We start from the raw sequence: 21,587 nt of genomic DNA, 5'->3' as shown, positions 1-21,587 counted from the left end.
AAAACAAAACAAAACAAAACAAAAACTGCAGGCCAAGTATTTTGATTAAAGTAGCACTTTAATCAGGTAAGAATACAATTCTTTATGGGGGGGCGGGACTATTTCAAAGGCCTCCAAGCATTTCCACAGATAGAAGTTTCAAAACATATAAACTCAGTCCAAAACACCTATGAGAAATGAAAGGAAATAAAATATCTGAGAAAGAAGTGAAAGAAAAGTTTAGAACTAGGCCTATATTGAATATAGATATCCATCTCATCAGATTCAGACTATAAATAAGAATATTTAATTTTTGGAGAAATAAAAGGAGGAGTCATAAGATTTTTTTTTTAAAGAGAGAGTGAGAGAGAGAATTTTTAATATTTATTTTTTAGTTATCGGCTGACACAACATCTTTGTTTGTATGTGGTGCTGAGGATCGAACCCCGGGCCGCACGCATGCCAGGCAAGCGCGCTACCGCTTGAGTCACATCCCCAGCCCCCAGTCGTAAGATTTGAGAAGAGCAAGCCCATTAAAAATGACCAAATGGGCTTAAAACAAAGCAATAAAATTAACTCTTAAAGTAAAATAGTTGTGAGTTTAATAGGCATTTTAGAAGTAGACTAGAAACAGCTGAATGGTGAATGATGATCTAGAAGACATAGTTAAAGGAATCATACAGCCTTGAGTCTTGTGGCTGATGTGGAAGAGAGGATAAGAAAAATTGAATACAGTCAGTAGGTTCTGGAATTCCAGAAGAGGAGGAAGAAAGAACTAAGAAGAGAACATGTTTGAAGATGAAAGAGCTCGCCAGGTATGGTGGCACACGCTTGTAATCCCAGTGGCTCAGGAGGCTGATGCAGGAGGATCATTAGTTCAAAGCCAGCCTCAGCAAAACTGAGGGGCTAAGCAACTCAGTGAGACCCTGTCTCTAAATAAAATACAAAATAGGGCTGGGGATGTGGCTCAGGGGTCGGGTGACCCTGAGTTTAATCCCTAGTATCTCCTCTCTTGAAAAAAAGATGTAAGAGTTCATTGACTTCAAACATTTGTGAAGTTTATCATTTCTCCATCCAGAAATTAATGATTTCCCCCAGCAAAATGAGGGGAAAGAAACCCCTACGTATAGACATATTTAAAAAACTGCAGCACATTAAAGACAAAGACCAGATCCTGAAAGTGGACAGAGAAGAAAAGAACTAGGTTGCTTTAAAAGAAATGATCATTGGGACAATAATTGGTTTCTCAAAAGAAAAACTGGAAGCTCTAAGTGAAAAGATGCTTTCAATGTACTGTGTATCAATTCTCTTTTGTTGTCATAATAAATTATTACAAATTTAGCAGCTTAAAACAACACAAATATACTGTAGTTATGTGGGTAATAACTCCAGATGGACTTAGCTGGTTTCTCTGCTCTGAGTTTCACAAAGCTGAAACTTCTTAGGAGAATCTATTTTCAAGCTCATTGAGGTTGATAGCATAATCCAGTTTCTTGCATTTGTAGGACTGAGGTTCTTGTTTCTTCTTCTGGTTGTTGGCTGACACAGCTCTCAGGTTCTAGAGGCTTCTCTGGTCCTTCCACGTGGGTCTCTGTAACTCAGAGCCAGTAATAGGATCTCAAATTCTTCTCATGTTTAGAAATCTTTCAGACTTCCCCCTTCCTGCAGCCCTTTTCTTCCTCTTCCATGCATATCTCTGACTGAAGGTGGAGATAGTTCTTTGCTTTTGAAGGCTTGTGTGGAGGGGCTGGGGTTGTGGCTCAGTGGTAGAGCACTTGCCTAGCGTGTGAGAGGCCTTGGGTTCAATTCTCAGCACTGCATATACATGAATAAATATACAAATAAAGGCCATCAACAACTAAAATATAATATTAAAATAAAAGCTTGTGTGGAGTCTAACCTATAGTCTCATAGTAAATATAAGACATGCCCTTTTGATTCAGAAGAATCTTTACATGATTAATGAGCAGATGAGATATTCCAGTACTAATAGAAGATGGGATAAAAGAGAAAAGACCACTGCTCTCCAGTGAAGCATCCTCTGATGTTCTTCAAAGCTCAGTTTGATAAATTTAAGGCTGTTTATAAGCATTTTTAGGCACATTTATATTATTAAGAGTAGAAAAGGGAAATGACACAATTTTACCTTTTATTCCATCCAAATAAGGCCCAAAGCAGCATGTTGTCAACTTTTCATCAAAGTGAAAAGTTGAGTTTCAAATCAACATGTTTTATCCATCTACAACTAAAAAATATTTTTTAAAAATGTAAGATTTTTTTTTATTGGTTGTTCAAAACATTATAAAGCTCTTGACATATCATATTTCATACATTAGCTTCAAGTTGGTTATGAACTCCCAATTTTACCCCAAATACAGATTGCAGAATCACATTGGTTACACATCCACATTTTTACATAATGCCCTATTAGTAACTGTTGTAAGATGTTTTATGAGTTAGTTCAGCTAAATCCATAGGATGAAGGGAAGAGCCATGTAATAAGCATAATATGTCCAGAGAATTTCTTGATTTTTTTCCAACCAAGAGAAGTTTGAGATATCTCCATTTTTATATCAGTGATACGGGATTTTGGAATATGTAGAATAAGCATAATTAATGAGATTACACAAGAACAGATAAGAGGCAGGGTTTTTTTCATGTCTCCACTGGAATAAAGGGAAGCCCCTTACCAGCCTCTATTCTGGGCACATTTATTGTGAAAGGAAAGTTCAGGATTGGATACAGCTTTGATGACAAATGGCACAGTCAGTCGTTCATAGGGAGTGTGCCCAAGAAAGGATGTGGATAACAGTCATCAAGGAAGCATTGAGATAGACAAAGGCATCCGTGGATTCATATACTTCCAGATGTTCCTGAAGAGGTAGAGGAAGCATTTTGCATTCTCCAAATCAGTTATTGACTCACATTTTAAATTACAAGTCAAAGGGACACGTCACACTTGTGCTCATCTTTAATCAGGACTAGAACTCAAAACAATAGATGACATGATGTGATCTCAAAAAAGTTGCTTTGCAAGTTACTGAATATTTGAATGGCATGAACACACACCAGAATAGAAACTTTTCTAGATGCCTTAGGAATTTTACTGGCTTTCAGGGGCCTTGTAAGAATTTTTCAGAGCATGTATTGTTTTGCATAGTTAATTAAACATAGACTTACCAGTAAAATAATCATTTATGGATGGATCACTAAATTATACAGGGAGTGAGCTAAGAAAGTCAAGTAGAACTTTTCTTAAATGAGTAGACATCAGAAGGAAGGTTAATATATTCCCCATATAATTCATCTATATAAAATCTCATGTCCAAAATAGAAGGTATCTGATTAAGTTCAACCATTTGTATAAGAGTACATTATGATAATGATATCCAAAATTAGTAAGTAATGGAATGCTTCAGCACACATAGCAGATAGGAATTTTGTGGAAAAGGTCTCAAAAGAAATGTATAATTTTATTCATACATTTAAGAAGTTCCAATTTTAATCTCTTCACACAATTGTTCCCCAATCTCTTCACACAATTGTTCAAGTTAGTTTAGGAAAGGAAGATTTTATGATTGGGTCAAAGAGTGCAGGTGGGAAGACACTCAAAGAGGAAGGGTTTTATGCTACATCAGAGTCTCTGTTAATCAATGTAGTGAAATATACACGCTGTGGCCTTCAGTTTTCATTTCTTTGTATAAGTTTGATATCAATTATTATTTTTCTTCCATCTGAAAAACTTCCTTTTGCTTTTATTTCAGCATACATTTGTTATTACTGAATTCTTCCCATTTTTGTGTGTTTGAGAAAGTTTTTCTTATAGGACACAGAATTTTTGTTGACTGTTTTTTTCTTTCTTTCTCCCACACTTTATTTTTCCTCCACTGTCTTCTGGATAAAATTGTTTTCAATTAAAAGTCTGCTGCTATTTTTATCTTGCTTCTCTGTATAAAATGTTTCTTTTATCTCTGATAAAAACTTTTTTTCTTTGTCATTTGTTTTGAGCAATCATATTATGATATGCCTTGATTTAGTTTTTGTCATTATTATTGTTATTTGGGTTCTATCAGCTTCTGGGGTCTGTTTATTGTTTTAATCAAATTTGGAAATTTTGGCCTTTCTTTCTTCAAACACTTTTTTTCTGGTTCACTCCCTGTCTTCTTTAAAAATCCCAATAGCTTGCATATTGGTCTGCCTAAAAATTTCCACAGTTTACTCAGACTCTTTATTCAGTTTTTGTTAAAATTAGAGTTGTGTTCTGGGTAATTTCTATTATTTTCTACTGCAATATCTAATCTGTTCCTAGTGTCATTCAATATATTCTTATCTTAGATTTTTATCTCTAGATGTTCAAATTGAGTAGTTTAAAAATACATGTATTCACATGCTCTGTATTTCCTCTTTTTTATGTGTTTTTTCTTCTTAAATATATATGTTTATAGAACCATTTTACTATCCTTCCATACTAATTCTATCATCTGTGCCATTTTGGAATAAGCTTCTATTGATTTTTTTTTTTTTTTAATTTTGAGTCCTAGTTTTATGCTTCTTTGAGCACCAGATTGTTGTTCATTGGATGTAAGACATTGTGAATTTTACTTTTTGGATACAGGATTTTTATTTTTATTTATTTATTTATTAGTCTACCTATAATTGTTTCTAAATTTTATGCTACAATGTAGTTCAGTTATTTGAAAATAATTTGGTCTTTCTAGGATTGCTTATAACTTTTTTGGGAAGAACCCAATTAACCTTTAGTTTGTGGACACATTTTTTCCCACTACTGAGACAATGCTTTTTTTAGTAGTCTATCCTTGTATCTTATGAATTATGAGATTATTTCCATTCTGTCTGGTGGGAACAGAAGACTCCTCACTCTGTGGAAGCCTAGACATTTTTACTCTAATGCTTTTGAGTAGTTCTTTCCCCAGTTCTGAGTAGTTTCCATATGTGCTCATATTGATCAATATGCAACTAAAAACTTGAGAGGGACCTGCTGATCTCCAGAAATCCTTCTCTGCACAACCCTCTCCTCTTGATAATAGGTCTGTCCTTTGAATTCTAGTTGCCTCTGTGTCTCACACGCTCAACTCCATCTTCTCAATTCAGTGGGACTAGCAGCCTCTGGCTGCATTCCATCTCCTTGTATCATGGCCTGGAAACAGTCACCAGGTAATAATAAAGAACAATCAAGAGTCTCACTCTGCTCCTCTTCTCTCAGAGAACTTTTATTATCTCACATTGATTGATGTCCAGTGTTTGAAAACAACTGATGTATATGTTTAGTTCAAGTTTTTACTTACTTTAGATGAAATTAAGTCCAGTCCCTGTTACTACTTCTTGGCCCAAACCAGAAAGTACCTTTCCATTAATTACAGAATTCAGCTATTCATCAACTATAAGGAAAATTATGTAGTCAGAAAATCCTTTCTTGCTGCTGTTATGTATCTTTCAATACATAATAAAAACACTGCTGATATCTTTTGGGTGATGACCAGGGAATGGACTCAATTGCTCCATTTAAATTAATATGATTCTTATGTATTAAGGATCATTAATCTTTTCATGTTGGAAATAGATTCAAGAATCCACAAATCAAGATGTCAGAAGTGAGAAGTCTCTAAAATATCAGATAATTCTGAAAACAAGTGATTTGAGATATCAACCATACTTGAGCCTGTGAGGAGAGTTTTGTCTTCAGTCACCCAAAAGAAACAATACTGCAGAGATAGGAGTTACTAAGATATCAAGAAATTAAGTAAGTACTTTATGCTCCAAGCTATTTGTTGTTCATACCAGCATTGGCTGGTTACCCAATTACTCAAGGTCTGTCCATGTGACAATTTAGTTACTCACGGCTTTTAGCACAATATTATAACCTCAGCCTAATCCTTCTGAAGTAGTTGTGGAAGCTTTTACACTATGGCAGGGTTTATATATATATATATATATATATATATATATATATATATATATATATATAGCTTTAGTTTCTTGAAAAAAATGCTGTTTGGAAAGTAAGAATTACCATAAATACCTACACTACCAATCTCAAATTGGTACAGAAAATGTGACATCTGTTATTCATACAGAGAAATACAGGGTAATCTGTGATTTTTATATTTTTGCATTCATTTGAATCTGAATTCCTTATAATAAAATATCCCAATTAACTAGCAGTCACTGCTTGTGACACAATGATATGATATACTCAGTATGTCAACAATTTCATCTTCAAAGGCATATATATTTCATTAGCAGTTATTATTTTATCAGCAAAGTAATTTTTTTTTTCCTTCCAGGTGCTCATGCAGAATATTCAGTTATACTTTTTGATTGAACACTTTGATTAAATCTTTGTTTATTGTATATTAAAGTAACCTATTAAATGTTCTACTAGTCACAGTTAGGAGATAGCATGGCTTTCCCTGTATATTCTGAGTCTCCTTTTGAGGCATGAATCTTTTCCTAATCTGTAATCAAATGACCAAGGCCTCCTAACTATCACTAGGTAATTATAGTGTAATGCTTTCAACTTCTCCATATTTTGGAGGCCTTTTGTCCTTCCTTAGAAGTGATATGTTTCGTTTCTTCTCCATGTGTGGCTTATTAGAATTCCTGGTATCTTTTGGACTTTATTTCCTTTTGTTCAAAGACTCTTGTGGAAATTCTTCCTATAACAAGTGAAGAAGAGGACCTCACTGTGTAAAGAAGATGGTTTGCATTGGATAAATGACTTTATATTCTTTTTTAAAATATTGCTTTTTATGGCACTGGGGAGGAAACCCAAGGCCTTGTGCATGGCAGGCAAATGTTCTATCACGGAGCTCTCCCCAACCCAATATCATCTTTTGAGCAGCATCCCACATGACATCCTCTTGTCTATTTCTTTTGTTCATATCTTTTTTTGTTAAGCTCCATGGAAATCAAAGTATTGCCTATAATTTAAGATTTGTGAGTTTTCCAGGAATATGCTTATAAGTATTCCACACTATTAATCAGGAGGTCCTCTATCAACCTGACCTGATTCCATGGCAATGTCAGACTTGATTCCATGGCAAGTTTCAGTACAGGAGAGATCACGTTTACCTGGAAGCTTGCATTACATACCTCCTGCACCTCTTCTGTCTCTCTAGGACTCTTCCAGATTGAATTAGACTGCTTAGGTCAGAGCTGCTGGGATGAATGTTTCCAGGGCACTGTGGCTTGGTTAAGCGGTACTCCCCAAGGTCATCATACACTACATTCTTAGACCGGGTTATTCTCACATTCTCCAGAGCCAAATTGTTGATGATCAGCGCTCATGAACTTTTACAAATCATCATGGCGTGTTTATATAATTAATCAACCTTGTGGAATTCTTTGAGAGGAATGGTCTTTAGATTTTCAGCAGTAGCTTTTTCATTGTTCTGAAATCCTTCACCAGAGACACATATATCACAGCTTTCCATGAGCTGGAAGTCCTTTAGATCAGAGAAAAGGACCAGATGTCTTTGCATTTCCAGGGAGGTTTGGGCTTGTGTTCCTGTGGTGGTCTTCATCTCTGACAGCCACAATTCCCTCCAAGTGCTCAGGCCAAAAGCCTAGAATTAATACTTGATTCTTCATTTCTCTCACAGCCTAGGGCTAGTTCACGAGCAACATACTTATCTCTAAGTTCCCTTTAAACATTCACCTTAGTTTTGGGGAGTGTGAGTTTTCTTTACTACAGAGAGTCTTTAATATGGAGTCCTAGGAGCTTTGACCCCCAGCCTGAGTGTTCATCTCCCATGTGGGGTCACACCTTAGTCCCCAAGGGCTGTGCCTAGGGGCTCCATGCTGCTGTTGGTGTCTCTCTATGCTGTTGGATTTTTAAAGAAATTAATTTGACACACTTGTCTTAAAATAGGCCCTGTCGATTTACATCTAATATAACCATCCTTGTCTACCCCCTTATTTTGTAGTTTGGATGTGTCTTATCTTTACTTACTTCTTCTCTTTCATTTTCCTTGTTTTAAAAACTGAGCACTTCCCTCTCATTGTATTTTTAAATCTTTACTTAACTTCTTTTCTTTTGATGGTTATATCAAAAGAAATATATCATGCATAATTAGCTTATCAAAGTCAAAACTTAAACAATATATTTACCACCTTTCCAAACATTACCAGGGCCTTAGACTATCTTACTTTCAATCAATTCTTGCCAGAGAACTGCTATTGTTTGATATTGTTTGATTTATCCTTGTTTGTTTTTGTAACCCATATAACATTATTATTTTATCTTACATAGTCAAAATCTGTTTAGATTCACATATTCACTAACTTCTCTGCTCATTTTTCATTGCGACTTCAGTCATTCCACCTTAGATAATTTCCTGAAATTTTTGTTCAAGTCTATCAGAATACACGTAAAAGGATGTGTGTAGCACATAATAGTATCTCTATAACCTCCAACCCTGGAGAAAACCCAAGTGTCCATTCAAGACTATAAAGGATAAATATTTCATTATATTCCTTCAGTGAAAAATCTATGAAACAGTGAAAAACGAGTGAATTGTAGCTCTGCAGAAAAAATGAATAAATCTTATCAAAAGAATGCTGAACAAAAGAAGTCACAGAATACAGGTAGCATGATTGCATTTACATAAAGATCAAAATTGTAAAAACGAGTAACATGTTGTTTGAAGAAACAATAATACATAGTAAAATGATAACAAAAACAAAAAGTGACAAATACAAAATTCAGGATGATTGGCCTGCTGAGGGGGAAGGAAAGGGGCTGGCATCTGAGAAGGGCACGTAGGACACGTGTAATTGTAATTGTTATGGTTGAGATGTGGTGTCCCCCAAAAGCTCATGTGTGAGACAATGCAAGAAGGTTTGGAGGAGAAATGTTTGGGTCATAGCCTTAACCTAATCAGTGAATTAATCCCTGATGGATTAACTGAGTGGTAAATGGAGGCAGGTGGGGTGTGGCTGGAGTTAGTGTTTCATTTGGGGCGTGGCTATGGGGTATATATTTGTATCTGGTGAGTGGCCTCTCTCTCTCTTCTCTCCTCTCTCTCTCTCTCTCTCTCTCTCTCTCTCTCTCTCTCTCTCTCTCCGGTTTCTGATCATCGTGTGAGCGGCTTCTCTCCGCCATACCCTTCCACCCTGATGTTCTGCGTCACCTGGAGCCCTAAGGACTGAAGCCTGCCATCTGTGGATTGAGACCTCTTAAATCTTAAGTCCCCCAAATAAATTTTCTGCCTCTATAATTTTGCTGGTGGGGTCTTTAAGCCAGCACAGTAAAAAAGCTGACTAAAACCAGGTTTTTTTCCTTAAATTTAGTGAGTATGAGGATGTTTGTTCTGTGCTCACACATTGTGGCAAAAGTGTTCCATCTGTTTTCCCCTCTGTGACTACTCAAAGTTAGTCAAGGCCATATGGCTGGTTTAAGCCAATGGACCATGGGCAGGATTGGGGTGTGTGTGTGTGTGCGTGCGCGCGTGCACATACTCACACACCCGTTACTTCTGGACCAAAGGATTAAAAGGTTGACGTGTGACCCTCCCACTGACTCTTACCCTTCTGTAGCTTCAGGTTGACTTGGAGGAGCCAAAAGATTGCAGCAGCCTGGATCTCCAGACCACTGCAAGGGGAGGAGTTCTACAAGGAAGTTGTTAGCTGATGCTGCAGAGGTGAGGAATCCGCATTTGTTGGGTTGAACTAATGGAATTTTGGGGTTCTTTTTTATTGTAATATAACCTACACTTCCTGGACTAATACATACACATATATATTTTTTACATATATATTTTTATATAAAATATACAAATATATTTTACAAAATATTCTGTTTTATTTTCTTAATATTTAATAAAGTCAGTTTAGAAGGCCCCCATTCAAAATTTCAAACAAATGCAAACTGATAAAAGAAAAGCGCCACCCAGGACTTGAATGTAAGTTGGTCTTACTTTCAAACTCTTCTAGCTGGGAAGGTAATGAAAATTAATATGCTGATCTACTGATGTCTTGTAGGATCCAGAGAAGAGTGATTTGGGCAGAGATAAGTGGGTGGGCATTCATTAGAATCAGCGGGATGGGGCCGAGCCAAAGGATGGCCCTGCTAACTTTGGCCTGCTCTATCTACATCATTATTGAACTTGGCCACATGGGTAGGTCTAGCTGCCCAGTGGGTTTAAACGTTCCTTGGGATTATGGTCCCTCTTGCATCTTCTTGCCATCTTCCTACTGGTACCAGGCTGGCAAGATATCTGAAGGTACTTGTTGCACTGAGTTCAGAAAACTCACCTTTCCTCTTCAGCTGAAGTTCTTGACAGCTACTATATCCGTCCTGCCCTCTCCCACCTGGACCTGTACCTTTGGCCTGGGTCCCTGCCAAACAAGACCCAGGGGACACAGTTTTCTAAGAAAAGCTGACTTCTCCAGCAGGGGGGATTTGCCAGCCGACGGGATGTCATGCGAGACAGATTGCAGACGCTTCGCCTCTGTGGCCATCAGAATCAGAAATGCTTGCCTGCCAATCAGCATTACAGTGAAGAGCTGTGACATGACAGTTGTCTGACTTGTGTTAATACGTTCTAATCTTGCAAACTAATTTTGTTCCCCCACTTGGCCATCCCCGCATTGTGTTCATCCTGCCAGGGCTGGCACCATCCATCAATCTTAGTTAGTGGCCTGCTCCTTCTACCCCACAGCTGAGAGTGTCTCTGGTCCCACTGAGATGCATGTAACCCCCTCAACAAAGCTTCCTTTGCAGTCAGCTCTGTTAGAATGTGGTCATCTGGTTCAGAACAAAGATGCATGTCCTTGTCTATGGGGGCTGACAAGATGGCCATTGTTTAGCAATGCTTTTTAGAATGGCTTTTATGGGGGAAGAAAATTCCCCATGGTGCAAGAGAAGCATTGTGGGCTTGGCTGTCATTGAACCAGTGAAACACGTCAAATTTGTTAGAGTCGATCTCACTGACCTCTCATTGGGCTTAGCTTCCACTTCTGGATGTAGAGGTCTGGACCACATGATCTTCAAGGTATTTCTTTCCTCTCAAATGTGTTTCGGCCAGTCTGTCACTCAAATGCCATTGAGACTCATGTGCTTGGTTATAGCAATTTTTTTACTTCCCTCTAGGTTACTATTTAAACATTTTGGTGGGGGGTCTTATATGGTATACAAACCCCTTGGGAATCTGATGAAAGGTATTTTTCTCCATAGAAAAATGCACTAACATAGAACTTGAGCTTAAAACATCCTGAGGTTTGAAACATCTAAAGCCCATTCATGGTCTCTTGGTGAGAAAGTCATTTTGATTTGTGTCTTGATTTTATTTCTTATCCTGGCATTTACCTTAGTTTTAAACTTGTAAGCTCTTCTAAATACATTTTTGCATTTATCCCCCAATGGAAACATATCCCATGTTCATTATCAGAAAAAAAAATATCTTTAAAATAACCATATTACCCAAAAGGATCCATAGATTCAGTGCAATAATCATCAAAATTACCAATGGCTCTCTTTACAGAAATAAAATAAAAGAGTCCTAAATTCATATGGAACCACAAGAGACCCAGAAAAATAATAGTGGAAAAAATGGAAAGAAAGTTCAACTAGATATTCATGTTGCTTGCAGCGAGATTTGCCCATGATCACATTGACCACCTTCCCCTCTTCCTTCATCTTTTTGTTTCTTCTTCTCTTCCCTCACTTTCTTCCTCTTTCATATCTATCTTCTCCTTCTCCTCCCTCTCTTCCTTCTTTTTTTCTTTCTCTTTTTCTGAAACATTTGAAAATAAGTTGCAGAGATCATTTAATAATCTTCAAATGCAGGGGGCCTATAACATGAAGTGGAGATGTTAACTGTCTTTGGAAAGTCCTATGTAAAGGTCTGGATGCCCTTTGGGGTTACTCTACCCTCAGAACCTGGTTTCCCCTGGTCCCTCCATCATGGAACCGGGACATTCATTACACATGGGTAAGGTCACACCCATCCAATGCTGACTGCACACCTCCTAGACAGAGAACCTTATGTCGGAGGCCAGGTCTCTCTGGACATGTACGAAACATGTTCTCTTCCCTTCATTTTTCACGGTCTCCTGGGATGATAAGATGAGGACACATAGCTGCAATGGAAAGCAGATGGGACTAGTGTCCCAGACATGGATGAGGTGCTGAGCAGAGAAGAAGACAGCCCACTTCCACTAGGCCCATGGGCCTAGGGTCAAATTGGCAAGAGTTATAAAAAGATGAATCTCCTGAGTCCTTGAAGAGTGGGCACCTTTGGTGTAGGTTACAGCAGGACCAATGTCATGGAGCTGACTTGGAGCGGTGATGGAGACATCTCTCCTTTGGACTTGTTGGTTGCATCTCATTTTTCTTCCCTAGTGGCCCGTCCCTGCATGAATCTACCCCACGTCTTCCCTAAGTCTTTGAGAGTAGGCTCAAGAGGACCTGGCACTCTGGGTCACTCCTGGAGCTCTTCCTTTTAACAGCGGCTCATCTGGCGCTTGGATAAGGAACAGACAGGTGATGGCTACTACCTAGCCTGGCTCCTCCTCCCCATCCCCAGGTTCAGGTCGGGTTTGACCCAGCTGACATGCTCAGAGCTGCCAGCCTGTCTTCCCCTGTTTTGCAAACCATCGAAAGACAAGGAAGTACCTGTGATTTTCTGATGAGCCACAAGAGGGGGAAGTGTGAACACAAATGGAAAAAGGGGGGGGAAAAAAAGAAGAAGAAGAAAAAAAACCCAAAACCCAGCTGGGAAATGAACAGCTTTTCTGTGGCCCTCACTCCTGATGCCAGGCTAGCAGTTTCAATCTGTTACGACTCTCTGTCTCTGTCTCTCTCCCTCCTCTCTGCCACTGTTCTTTCTCTGCCTCCCTCTCACTTTGTCTCTCACTTTCCCTCTGGAATTTCTCTGGGAAAAAAAAAATGCAAATTCGTTTTGCTGCCTCTAGGTTCAAAAATCAATTACGCGATTCCTGGATGGGGGAAGTCCAAGATCAGAGGGGTTTAACTCTAATCTTAGTATCAGTCAGTGAGGAATTGTAGAAGCTAAACTCCTCTCTCATCACAAAAACAAAACAGAAGGGCCAAAATGAAAAGCTGGTGCTGTTTGGGTGGCAAAATAATCACAGTATGTGTTTGCATAGCTCTCCTTGGGCTGGGAGTGCTTCTGAGTGCTTTTCGTGGATGAACCATGTTAATCCTCCTCGCTGCCCTCTGAGGAAGGTATCACCACTAGTTTATAGATGAGAAAGCTCAGGCACAGAGAGGTCAATGAACTTGCTCAATATCACACAGCCCATGTTGGAGCCAGGACTTCAAAGAGGCAGTCTGGGTTGAAACTCTTTACCCTTAACCTTTCCATTGTAGCTAGATCTTAATAATAAGTATAGAGTTCAGAACCAGGGGATGATGATTCAGCCTCCCACAATTTAATCAGGTCCGGATGCTATGTTCTGCTCATGGGAATGCATTTTAAGGAGGATAGTTATTGATATTGGGAGCTGCCCAGGTGAAGGTGCTGGAAATCAGATCACATGAGGATTATTGGCTCATGAGAGGAGGTTTAATTCAGGAGGAAAAAAACCCATCAACCTGAGAGTGGAGGCCAGGAAAATTATTCTCAAATATCTGCAGAAACTTTGGAGCTGTCTCTAGGGGCCTAGCAACTGTCTTCCTGAAGTCCCTGGAGTTTCTCTGGGCAGAGGCATTATCTCTGGATTATTTGGGCCTAGGCTTTCTGGTCAGTCCCCAGAGAGGCAGGAATCCCATGATCTGGGAAGGAGGCTGACCCTTCATTTGCGCTCCCTTTACTTCTCACCAGGCTGTCCAAAAGCACCCACTTCTCTGGCTGTGGGACTACTGTGTGAATCCATGATAGAATGCAATTTGAGATTTCCTCATGTGTTACTGAAGATGTACCAGGACTCCCTTTTCTGTAAAAACAATGCTGTATTATTATGAACACAATGCATGTTCAATGTGGAAAATTTAGAAATCACAGTAAAATATGGAGAAGAAGAGTTTGCCCTGTCGGGCCACCCTGAGAAGACCAAGGTTCACATTTATTTTATATTGCCGTGGTCTGTTTTCTTTTCTTTTCTTGTCCCCTATACCTATATCCTTGTTCACACTCTTCTTAACGGTCCTTCGTAGAAGAGCCATAAAAGAAGACTCAAGAAATGCCACAGTCCATTGTGACACATGAACCAGGGCTTCCATCTCAAAAGAATCTCTCTGGTTCAAATACTTCAAAAATCATTCTGAAAAAAAAAAAAAAAAGAGCAGCAAGGTGATTTCCCCAGGGCCTCCTCCGAAATCTGGAACTACCTAGGCAGAGAACACAGACTGTGGACTTGGACTTCTTGATACTGTGGGGAAGGGAGGAGGAGACAGCTCCAGGCCTAGAGGCTGTTGTGAGCCTAGAGGTACTGAGCTGGGCACTCTACTCACTGATTCACTGATTTAAGTCCACAGTGATGGAGATGTTCAAAGAGCATGCATAGACCTTGGTCTCAGAAAGAAAATCATCTTGGGAAAAAGCTGAGGGTAGCCAGCGGAGAGAACAACCTGAGAATATAATGGAGAGCCTGGTCTAAACCTCAGCCGGGGAGGGAGTTGTTGGAAAAGCTTGATCTAGGGAAGGAGGATTGGGTCTGAGCTCTAAAGGGTAAAGTGGAGTTGGGGAGGGGAGAGGGAAAAGGCTATTGTTATGGCTTAGATGTGAGGTGTCCCCCGAAAGCTCCCATGTGAGACAATGCAAGAGGGTTCAGAGGAGAAATAATTGAGCCTTATCCCAACCTGTGAATTAATCCCCCAAATGGGATTAACTGAGTGGTAACTGACGGTGGGTAGGGTGTGGCTGGAGGAGGGGGATCATTGTGGGTGTGGCTTTGGGGTATATATTTGTTGAGCTGAGCTTAGTCTCTCTCGGCTTTCTGATCATCTTGTGAGCTGCTTCCCCCCACCACACTCTTCCACCTTGATGTTCTGCCTTACCTCAAGCCCCAAGGAATGGCGCCGGCTGTCTATGGATTGAGACCTCTGAAATTGTGAGCCCCCAAATAAACTTTTCCTCTTCTAAAATTGTTCTTGTAGGTCTTTTAGTCACAAGCAGTGAAAAAGCTGACTAAAACAGATATTCTAAGAAAAACATAGAATTTGTGCAAACATTTCTAGTTGGAGGATGCATCACATGTTCAGGAAGAAGAGACAGATAACAATCGAGAGGGAATGAGGAGAGTGATGCACACAAATTTAAGGACCTGGAAAAAGAATGAACTAGTATCGTTCATGTAATAACGTGGGTGAATACTACAGACTTAATTTTGAGTTAAAGAAGTCAGACACAATAACATACATAGAATAGGATTCTTTTATGTTAAGTTCAAGAACAGACAAAACTAGATTATGTCAGTAAAAGTCTGGGTGGCGATTATCCAGAGGTGGGTGGTCACTGGAGAGGGTCTCAGAGGAATCTAGCCGGGTACTGGAAAATGCCTCTTTCCAGATAGTGATACTGTAAGTGTATATTGTAAAATTTCATGAAGTTGCACACGGTAAGATTAGTTCACATTATATACTTTGTTGAATGGTCTAACTGAAGAAATACACCGTACCACTCTAAATGTTCAATAAGCACTCAAGACAAGTGAGGTTTTGAGAGGGCTGATGCTGCTCTGTAAGCTGTCACCGCTGGAAAGTAGATAAGGGTCTACTCCAGAGTCTTCATCGGTGAACTCCTTCTTCACTGGGAAGTCTGGCTGGGACCAGCGGAATTCAGCAGTGTGCTTGGTGGTATCTCCTTGGTCTTGGAGAATGATGAAGACCGCCTACTCTAGGGTGGGGAAGTGAAGAGGGAGAGAAGAGAATGAGGAGTCCTATGAGGGTTGGGTTTGTTTTTACAAATTAGGAAACTGAAACCCACAGCGCGGTGGCAGACGCCTGTGCCTATAATCCCAGGGGCTCCAGAGCTGAGGAAGGAGGATTGCAAGTTCAAAGTCAGCCAGAAGCGAGGAGCTAAGCAACTCAATGAGACTCTGTCTCTAAATAAAATACAAAATAGGGCTGGGGATGTGGCTCAGTGATCAGGTGCCCCTGGGTTCCATCCTCAGCCCCCACCCAGCTACCAAAAAGAAAAAAAAATTAGGAAATTGAGAGCTGAGAAAGATGACTGCTACAGTTCAATTGATTTTTGCCTCTCCCTTCCTTCTCCCCCTACAAAAGAAATCTGGGTTGAAATCCTCACCTTCAAAGTGATGATGGTATTAAAAGGTAGGGACTCTGAGTGGAGACTGGATCCTGAGCTCCAGCCTAATGAATGGGGCCAGTGCCCTTTTGAAAGAGGTCCTGAGAGCTGCCTTGTCCCTTCTCCATGTGAGGAGGCACCGTCTCTGAAAGGCACACTCACCGGACCCTGGATCTGTCACTGCCTCATCTTGGACTTGCCAGCCTCTGGAATGGTGAGAAGTAAATGCCCAGAGTCTAGAAGCCCCCAGTCTGTGATCACTTCTGATACCAGTTCTCACGGATCAAAACAAGGACAAAACACATCCTAGGGCTTGCAGTTCATAGGGCTAGGCAGTTCCAGTGAACCCTTTCTTTGTGAAAAAAATGAAGAGTTATTTTGAACACCCTTAATTAATTTATTTATTTTTAACAGAAAGGAGCTGCAGTGAATGATTTTCCAAAGAGGACCCAGATTTGTTTTTCCTCCTAAACACAGAGCTCAGTGTGTCTCCTCAATATCTAGAAAATGATCCTCTATTAATGAGCTGGAGTCTGGGACAGGTGTCCCTGGGCTCATTCACATCTTCTCTCACTGGAGCTCACTGACAGTGCCCTGAGGTCAGAATTATTAACATTTCCACTTAGCAGTTGAGGAAAATGAAACATAAAGAGGCAAAATGATTGAATTAACAATGATTTGAACTCAGGTCTGCCTGATACTGTGGCCTTCAGTTTCATTTGCTATTCTATATCCAGTTTCTTCCTGGATCTCTCCCTTTCTGTGAGGAAGCATTGCTGCTTTTGAGCCCTTTAAGGATTCCTCTGTGGTCAACTACACTGGAAAGAGCAGTTCTGAGCTGATAGGGGTCCATTGGCAAGCCTCTTACATGCCGCTTCTGATGCTCAACTGGGGACTCCAGTGGAGGACTTGGAACCTCTCCCTTGCAGCAAACAAACACAGAAACCCTCCCTTGGGGCCGTTGTTTAGTGCCGCAGAAGGGGCTCTACAACCCAGGGAGAAAGAGGGGATGCAGAGAGTGTGGCTATTTATCATAAGTCACCAAGAGGTGAGTGACAACTGAGCCCAAGGGATTTGAAGGTTCAACCTTGCCCTAGTTCAGTCCTACACCCACGTACAGAGTGTGCAAAAATTCAATGTAGCTAATTAATCTCTTTGTGGTTCCTGGTATCTGTTCTGAACATGCATGTGGAACTGGAAAAAGAATAAGGTTTGAAGCCTATAAACCAGGCTCTGGGCCCCACCTACCTATTCTGGTGAGCACTAGAGGTCAAGTAGTCTTTGAGAGGCAACCTATTAAAGCCTCAGTTTCCTCAGTTTTAATGTGGGACAATAATACCTTGACAGTGTTGTTGTTGGCATTCAGTGAATCACACACAGGTGTCTACCATACAGATCACAGCCGAGCAGCTACCCAAATACCTTGTTTTCTTGTGTTTCCCATTAAAGTGATTTTTTTAACTTTATTCTTTTTCTTACGGTTCTCCAGTTCCCTTTTGGGTTCAGTGGCTATTCTCTGTGCAGTCTTCCTATGTGTGCGTAGGACCTGTGGGTGGTAGGACCTGTGTAGTGCCCATAAGCAGTGAGAGTGGAGTAGTGTGGCTACTCCAGTGTCACTCTCTCTCCGTTTCATTTCCTTGTCCCTGTTGATCAAGCGGGGGATGAAACTTGACTAGGCCTTGACAAGTTTCCTAAAGGCGGTCTGGAGAAGAGAGGGTCATGGGGCAAGAAGAAAGCAAGGGTAACCGCTCCCTAGTCTGAGACCCAATACCTTTTACTTCAGCTCACACAGTGCAGAGGACTCCAACCCCAGTGGCTCTCTGTGCATCAACTCCCCAGGGACACCTCTCAACCCTGATTTTCTGACACAGGGAGGGTAAGATGATGAGGTTGCATGGTAGACCAATGACCTTTCCTTGCTGTTCTTGCTTCTTGATCCCATGCATATGGTCCCATATTTATACCTGGAACCATGGCCAGTGGCTTCCAAGACAGTTCATACCAGTTTGCTGGACCTGAGGCCCAGCTGCTTCTCATGGACCAGCCCCCTAGGGTGATGTGTCAGATACTTTGGCTCAGTTTCACCTTAGGGGACAGCTGAAGCCATAGTCCATAAATGTCTCTGAAGGCTGCCTGGCCAAGGGGGAGAAGAAAACTCTTTGTTCTCTCTTTCATGATGGCAAAGGATTCATCTGGTGATTTTGTAAGGCTCTTGGGGTCCACAAGCCAACCAAGACTCAATGTTTGTACTGTTGCCAGTGAGTAAGTCCTTTTCTTGTACTTTCATCTTAAGGAGACTTGAAAAGTTGGTAGAAAGAGAAGACCAAAATCGTTAAGATACAGACACATGGACCAAGGTGATGAGTGGTGCTAGCATTTGTTTGCTATGGTACAAAGGAGGGATAATAATAATGTTCCTTCATTTCAAGAGGCAGCAATCAGTTTGTGGAAGGCCGGGATGATGGCAGCAGGTGAGGATTGAGCCAGGCAGCCAGGGAGTCTGCTTCTGATTAAAAACAAAAAACCCATCTCTGATTCAGTGAGACTGTGTAACTTGAGGGCAGGGTGGTGAGATGTGTGTGGGTGACGCTGGGAGGTGCTTCTCAATGGTTCCCAAGTTATGTGGGAAACTGGATGAGAGGAGGCTGGTTTTGGGAGCTGGTTTCCTCCTCCTACCAGGTGTGATGGGCAGTGGGTGCAGTGTTAGGGAGTCTTCCATGAACCATGATCTGAAAGTCTGCAGCAAGGGTGATGAGGAAGGTGATGAAGTCCCACTTCGTGCTGGGGTTCAGACTTCCTGCAGTGCGCCCACTCTGCTCCAAGTTAGCCAAGGAGACCAACATTCCATGGGCTCTTTAACTCCTAACACCTTGATATAGTCTTTGAGGTTCCCAGAAACTAGTGAGAAGAACATTCAAAATCTATCAAAATGGGAGAAACTGTGATAGTAGCATAAACAAGGAACTATGGGGGTCCAGAAAAAGGAGAAGCTGTGTCCTGAGGGTGTGGGAAAACTTCACAGAGGAGGTGATGCTGGACGGGGCTTTAACGATTGAACAGGAGCTTGTCGGTTGAGAGTGTGGGGAAAGGTCATCTGTCAGCGAGAAAACACCTGAAAAGGCACAGATGTGGGAGACAGTGTGACATTCTGGGGCATGTGGAGTAGTGGAGTGGGAGATGGGGTGGGGTTACAGGAGGTGTACCTCAAAAGTCACCTGGCTCCAAGGTGAAGCTCTTTGGATAACATGCTAAAACAAGCTTGAACTTATCACTGTGAGGAAGGCAGGAATTGGCAGAGTTTTTGCCTTTTGAGCTTAATGTTTATTACATGCACAGTATAGGTGTATTTTAAGAACTAGGTAATTCAGATAAATAAAACAAATCCACAACCCCAACACAATCAAGCTGATTATTCATTCTCTATCTCTTTATCCATCTTTCATCCATCTTACCGGATTCTCATCTTAAATAAGAACATATACATCTAAAATATATACATATGCTTCACTGTTTATTCAGATTTTTGTTGTTGTTTTCTAATTTAACAGATGAAATACTTTTTCATTGCTAACAAACATGGCCTTATCTTTCTTGTGGTATTAAAACACATGGTATTTTAATGCGTGGATACACTCCTAGAATTTATTGAACCATCTTCCATTATTGGAGATTTGGGTGATTTTCAGTTTTCTCCATTGTAAACAATTGGTAACAGATTGTAATATTTTTGCAGAAAATAAGCTCTGTGGTATAATCAAACCCTGTTTACTAAGGATATAAAAACAATGTGAATATGTACTTGTGCAATATTCTAATTCTTTCTTGTAGTCAAATCTATAGAAATATAATTGACAACTTTTTAGAACTTTGGGGTATTTAAATAGCCAGATTTTCAGCAGGGAAGTAGTTAAAAGGTTTCCACATAGAAGAATCATTCTGTCGGCTGGTGTTAGGAGAAGCCAAGGGGAAAGCTGCTGTAAGACCCTGTGTGAGGGGGTGATGGGGACTCAAGGAAGAGAAACCTGGGAGAAGCAACCAACAGAAACATTTGTGATTTGGTCTGGGTGACAAAGTCAGGTGGGAGAAAAGTGGAATTTTAAGGGTGTTTTTTAAGGCAGCAATAGACTTTTATTAAATGGAAGAAGAGAAAGAGTTCAGGGCTTGTCCCCCTGCCCCCAAATTTGCATATTGAATTCCTAACCCCTAGTACTTCAGAACGTGACTGTATTTGAAGTCAGGGGCTTTAAAGAGGAATTTTAGGTTGAAATGAGGCTGCTAGGGAGAAGCTTAATCCAGTGTGACTGGTGTCCCTATAGGAAGAGAAAATTCAGACACCAGTGGCCACAGAGGGAAGAGCATTGAAGACACAGAAGAGGAGCAACTACTAGCCCAGGAGAGAGGCTTGGAAGAACCGAGCCCTGCTGGTAACGTCATCTCCAACTTCTAGTCTGCAGAATTATGAGAAAATTAATACATTTTAAGCCTTTCCAACCTGTGGTATTTGTTAGGGCAGCCCAAGCAAACTAATTCAACTAGAAAACAAGGAGAGGGAGAGATCAGGGTGGGTTGCGGTTTTAAAAGTGTTTTCTGAATCCTCCTTCTACGCTTTCTTCTTAGCCACTAATGAGTTTGTAATATTTTTGCAGAAAAGGAGCTCTATGGTATAATCAAACCCTGTTTACTAAAGATATAAAAATAGTACAACTAATCAAATCAAAATGGTGTTATCAAAGGAATTCCCATCAATTTTCTAACCATTTACTAGATAACTCTCTCATTTGATTAAAAACTTTTTCTTTTTTTTATGAGCAATTGATCTTTGTAAATTTTCTGTGTGTTCCCAAGGTTAAGTGTTTCAGCATATAATTATCCTATATTGTGTTTGTGAACCTCCAATAAGCTGCCCTCCATTCTTTGTGGACAATTTCAGCCTTAGGTTTGTTTATCTATGATTATTAACATATTTAAATGCAACTGCAGAATTCTGATGCTTAATTTTGAGTTGATATGTTGAGATGTTTCAAGAGGAAATTAATGTAGCCGATAAAATAATTTCTATAATTTTCAGGCACTTTAATAGTGTATGTAAAGGAGTAGCAAAAGTGTTATAGAATTTTGTTCATGGAGATCATTAGAAACTTATTTATATCTGGCGTGAACACTTCTGCTAAAACATTTTCTAGACTGCTACCAGCTTAGAAAACCTGCTATTTCAGATGAAATTGACACATGACATTTTCCTGGTATTGTGGCTTCTTTGGGGTAGTTATGAGCTAGCTGGTCACATCAGGGTTCATAGGCCTTTGCCATTTCAGAAGAATGTGTGACTAAATTATTTCCCAAGTAAGAGTAGCCTTTATGCAAAGCTGATGGGAC

At 40.3% G+C, this 21,587-nt stretch overlaps 1 protein-coding gene across 1 annotated transcript in view; it reads left to right on the top strand.

The window, feature by feature from the left end:
• Nucleotides 1-21,587, top strand: part of Insc (INSC spindle orientation adaptor protein) — a 312,207-nt gene that overhangs the window by 133,136 nt on the left and 157,484 nt on the right. The window contains exon 13 of the mRNA XM_058576933.1: nt 9,538-9,641. Coding sequence (XP_058432916.1) covers nt 9,538-9,627 — 90 coding nt within the window. The 3' untranslated portion in view covers nt 9,628-9,641. The remainder of the gene's footprint in view (nt 1-9,537; nt 9,642-21,587) is intronic.

This window comes from Marmota monax, unplaced genomic scaffold (assembly GCF_021218885.2).
Source record: "Marmota monax isolate L192 unplaced genomic scaffold, Marmota_monax_Labrador192_F-V1.1 WCK01_AAM20220418_F8-fsc00061, whole genome shotgun sequence".
Classification (NCBI taxonomy): Eukaryota; Metazoa; Chordata; class Mammalia; order Rodentia; family Sciuridae; genus Marmota; species Marmota monax.
The sequence above is the reverse complement of the archived record's forward strand: the minus strand, read 5'-3'. Positions and strand labels throughout refer to the sequence as shown.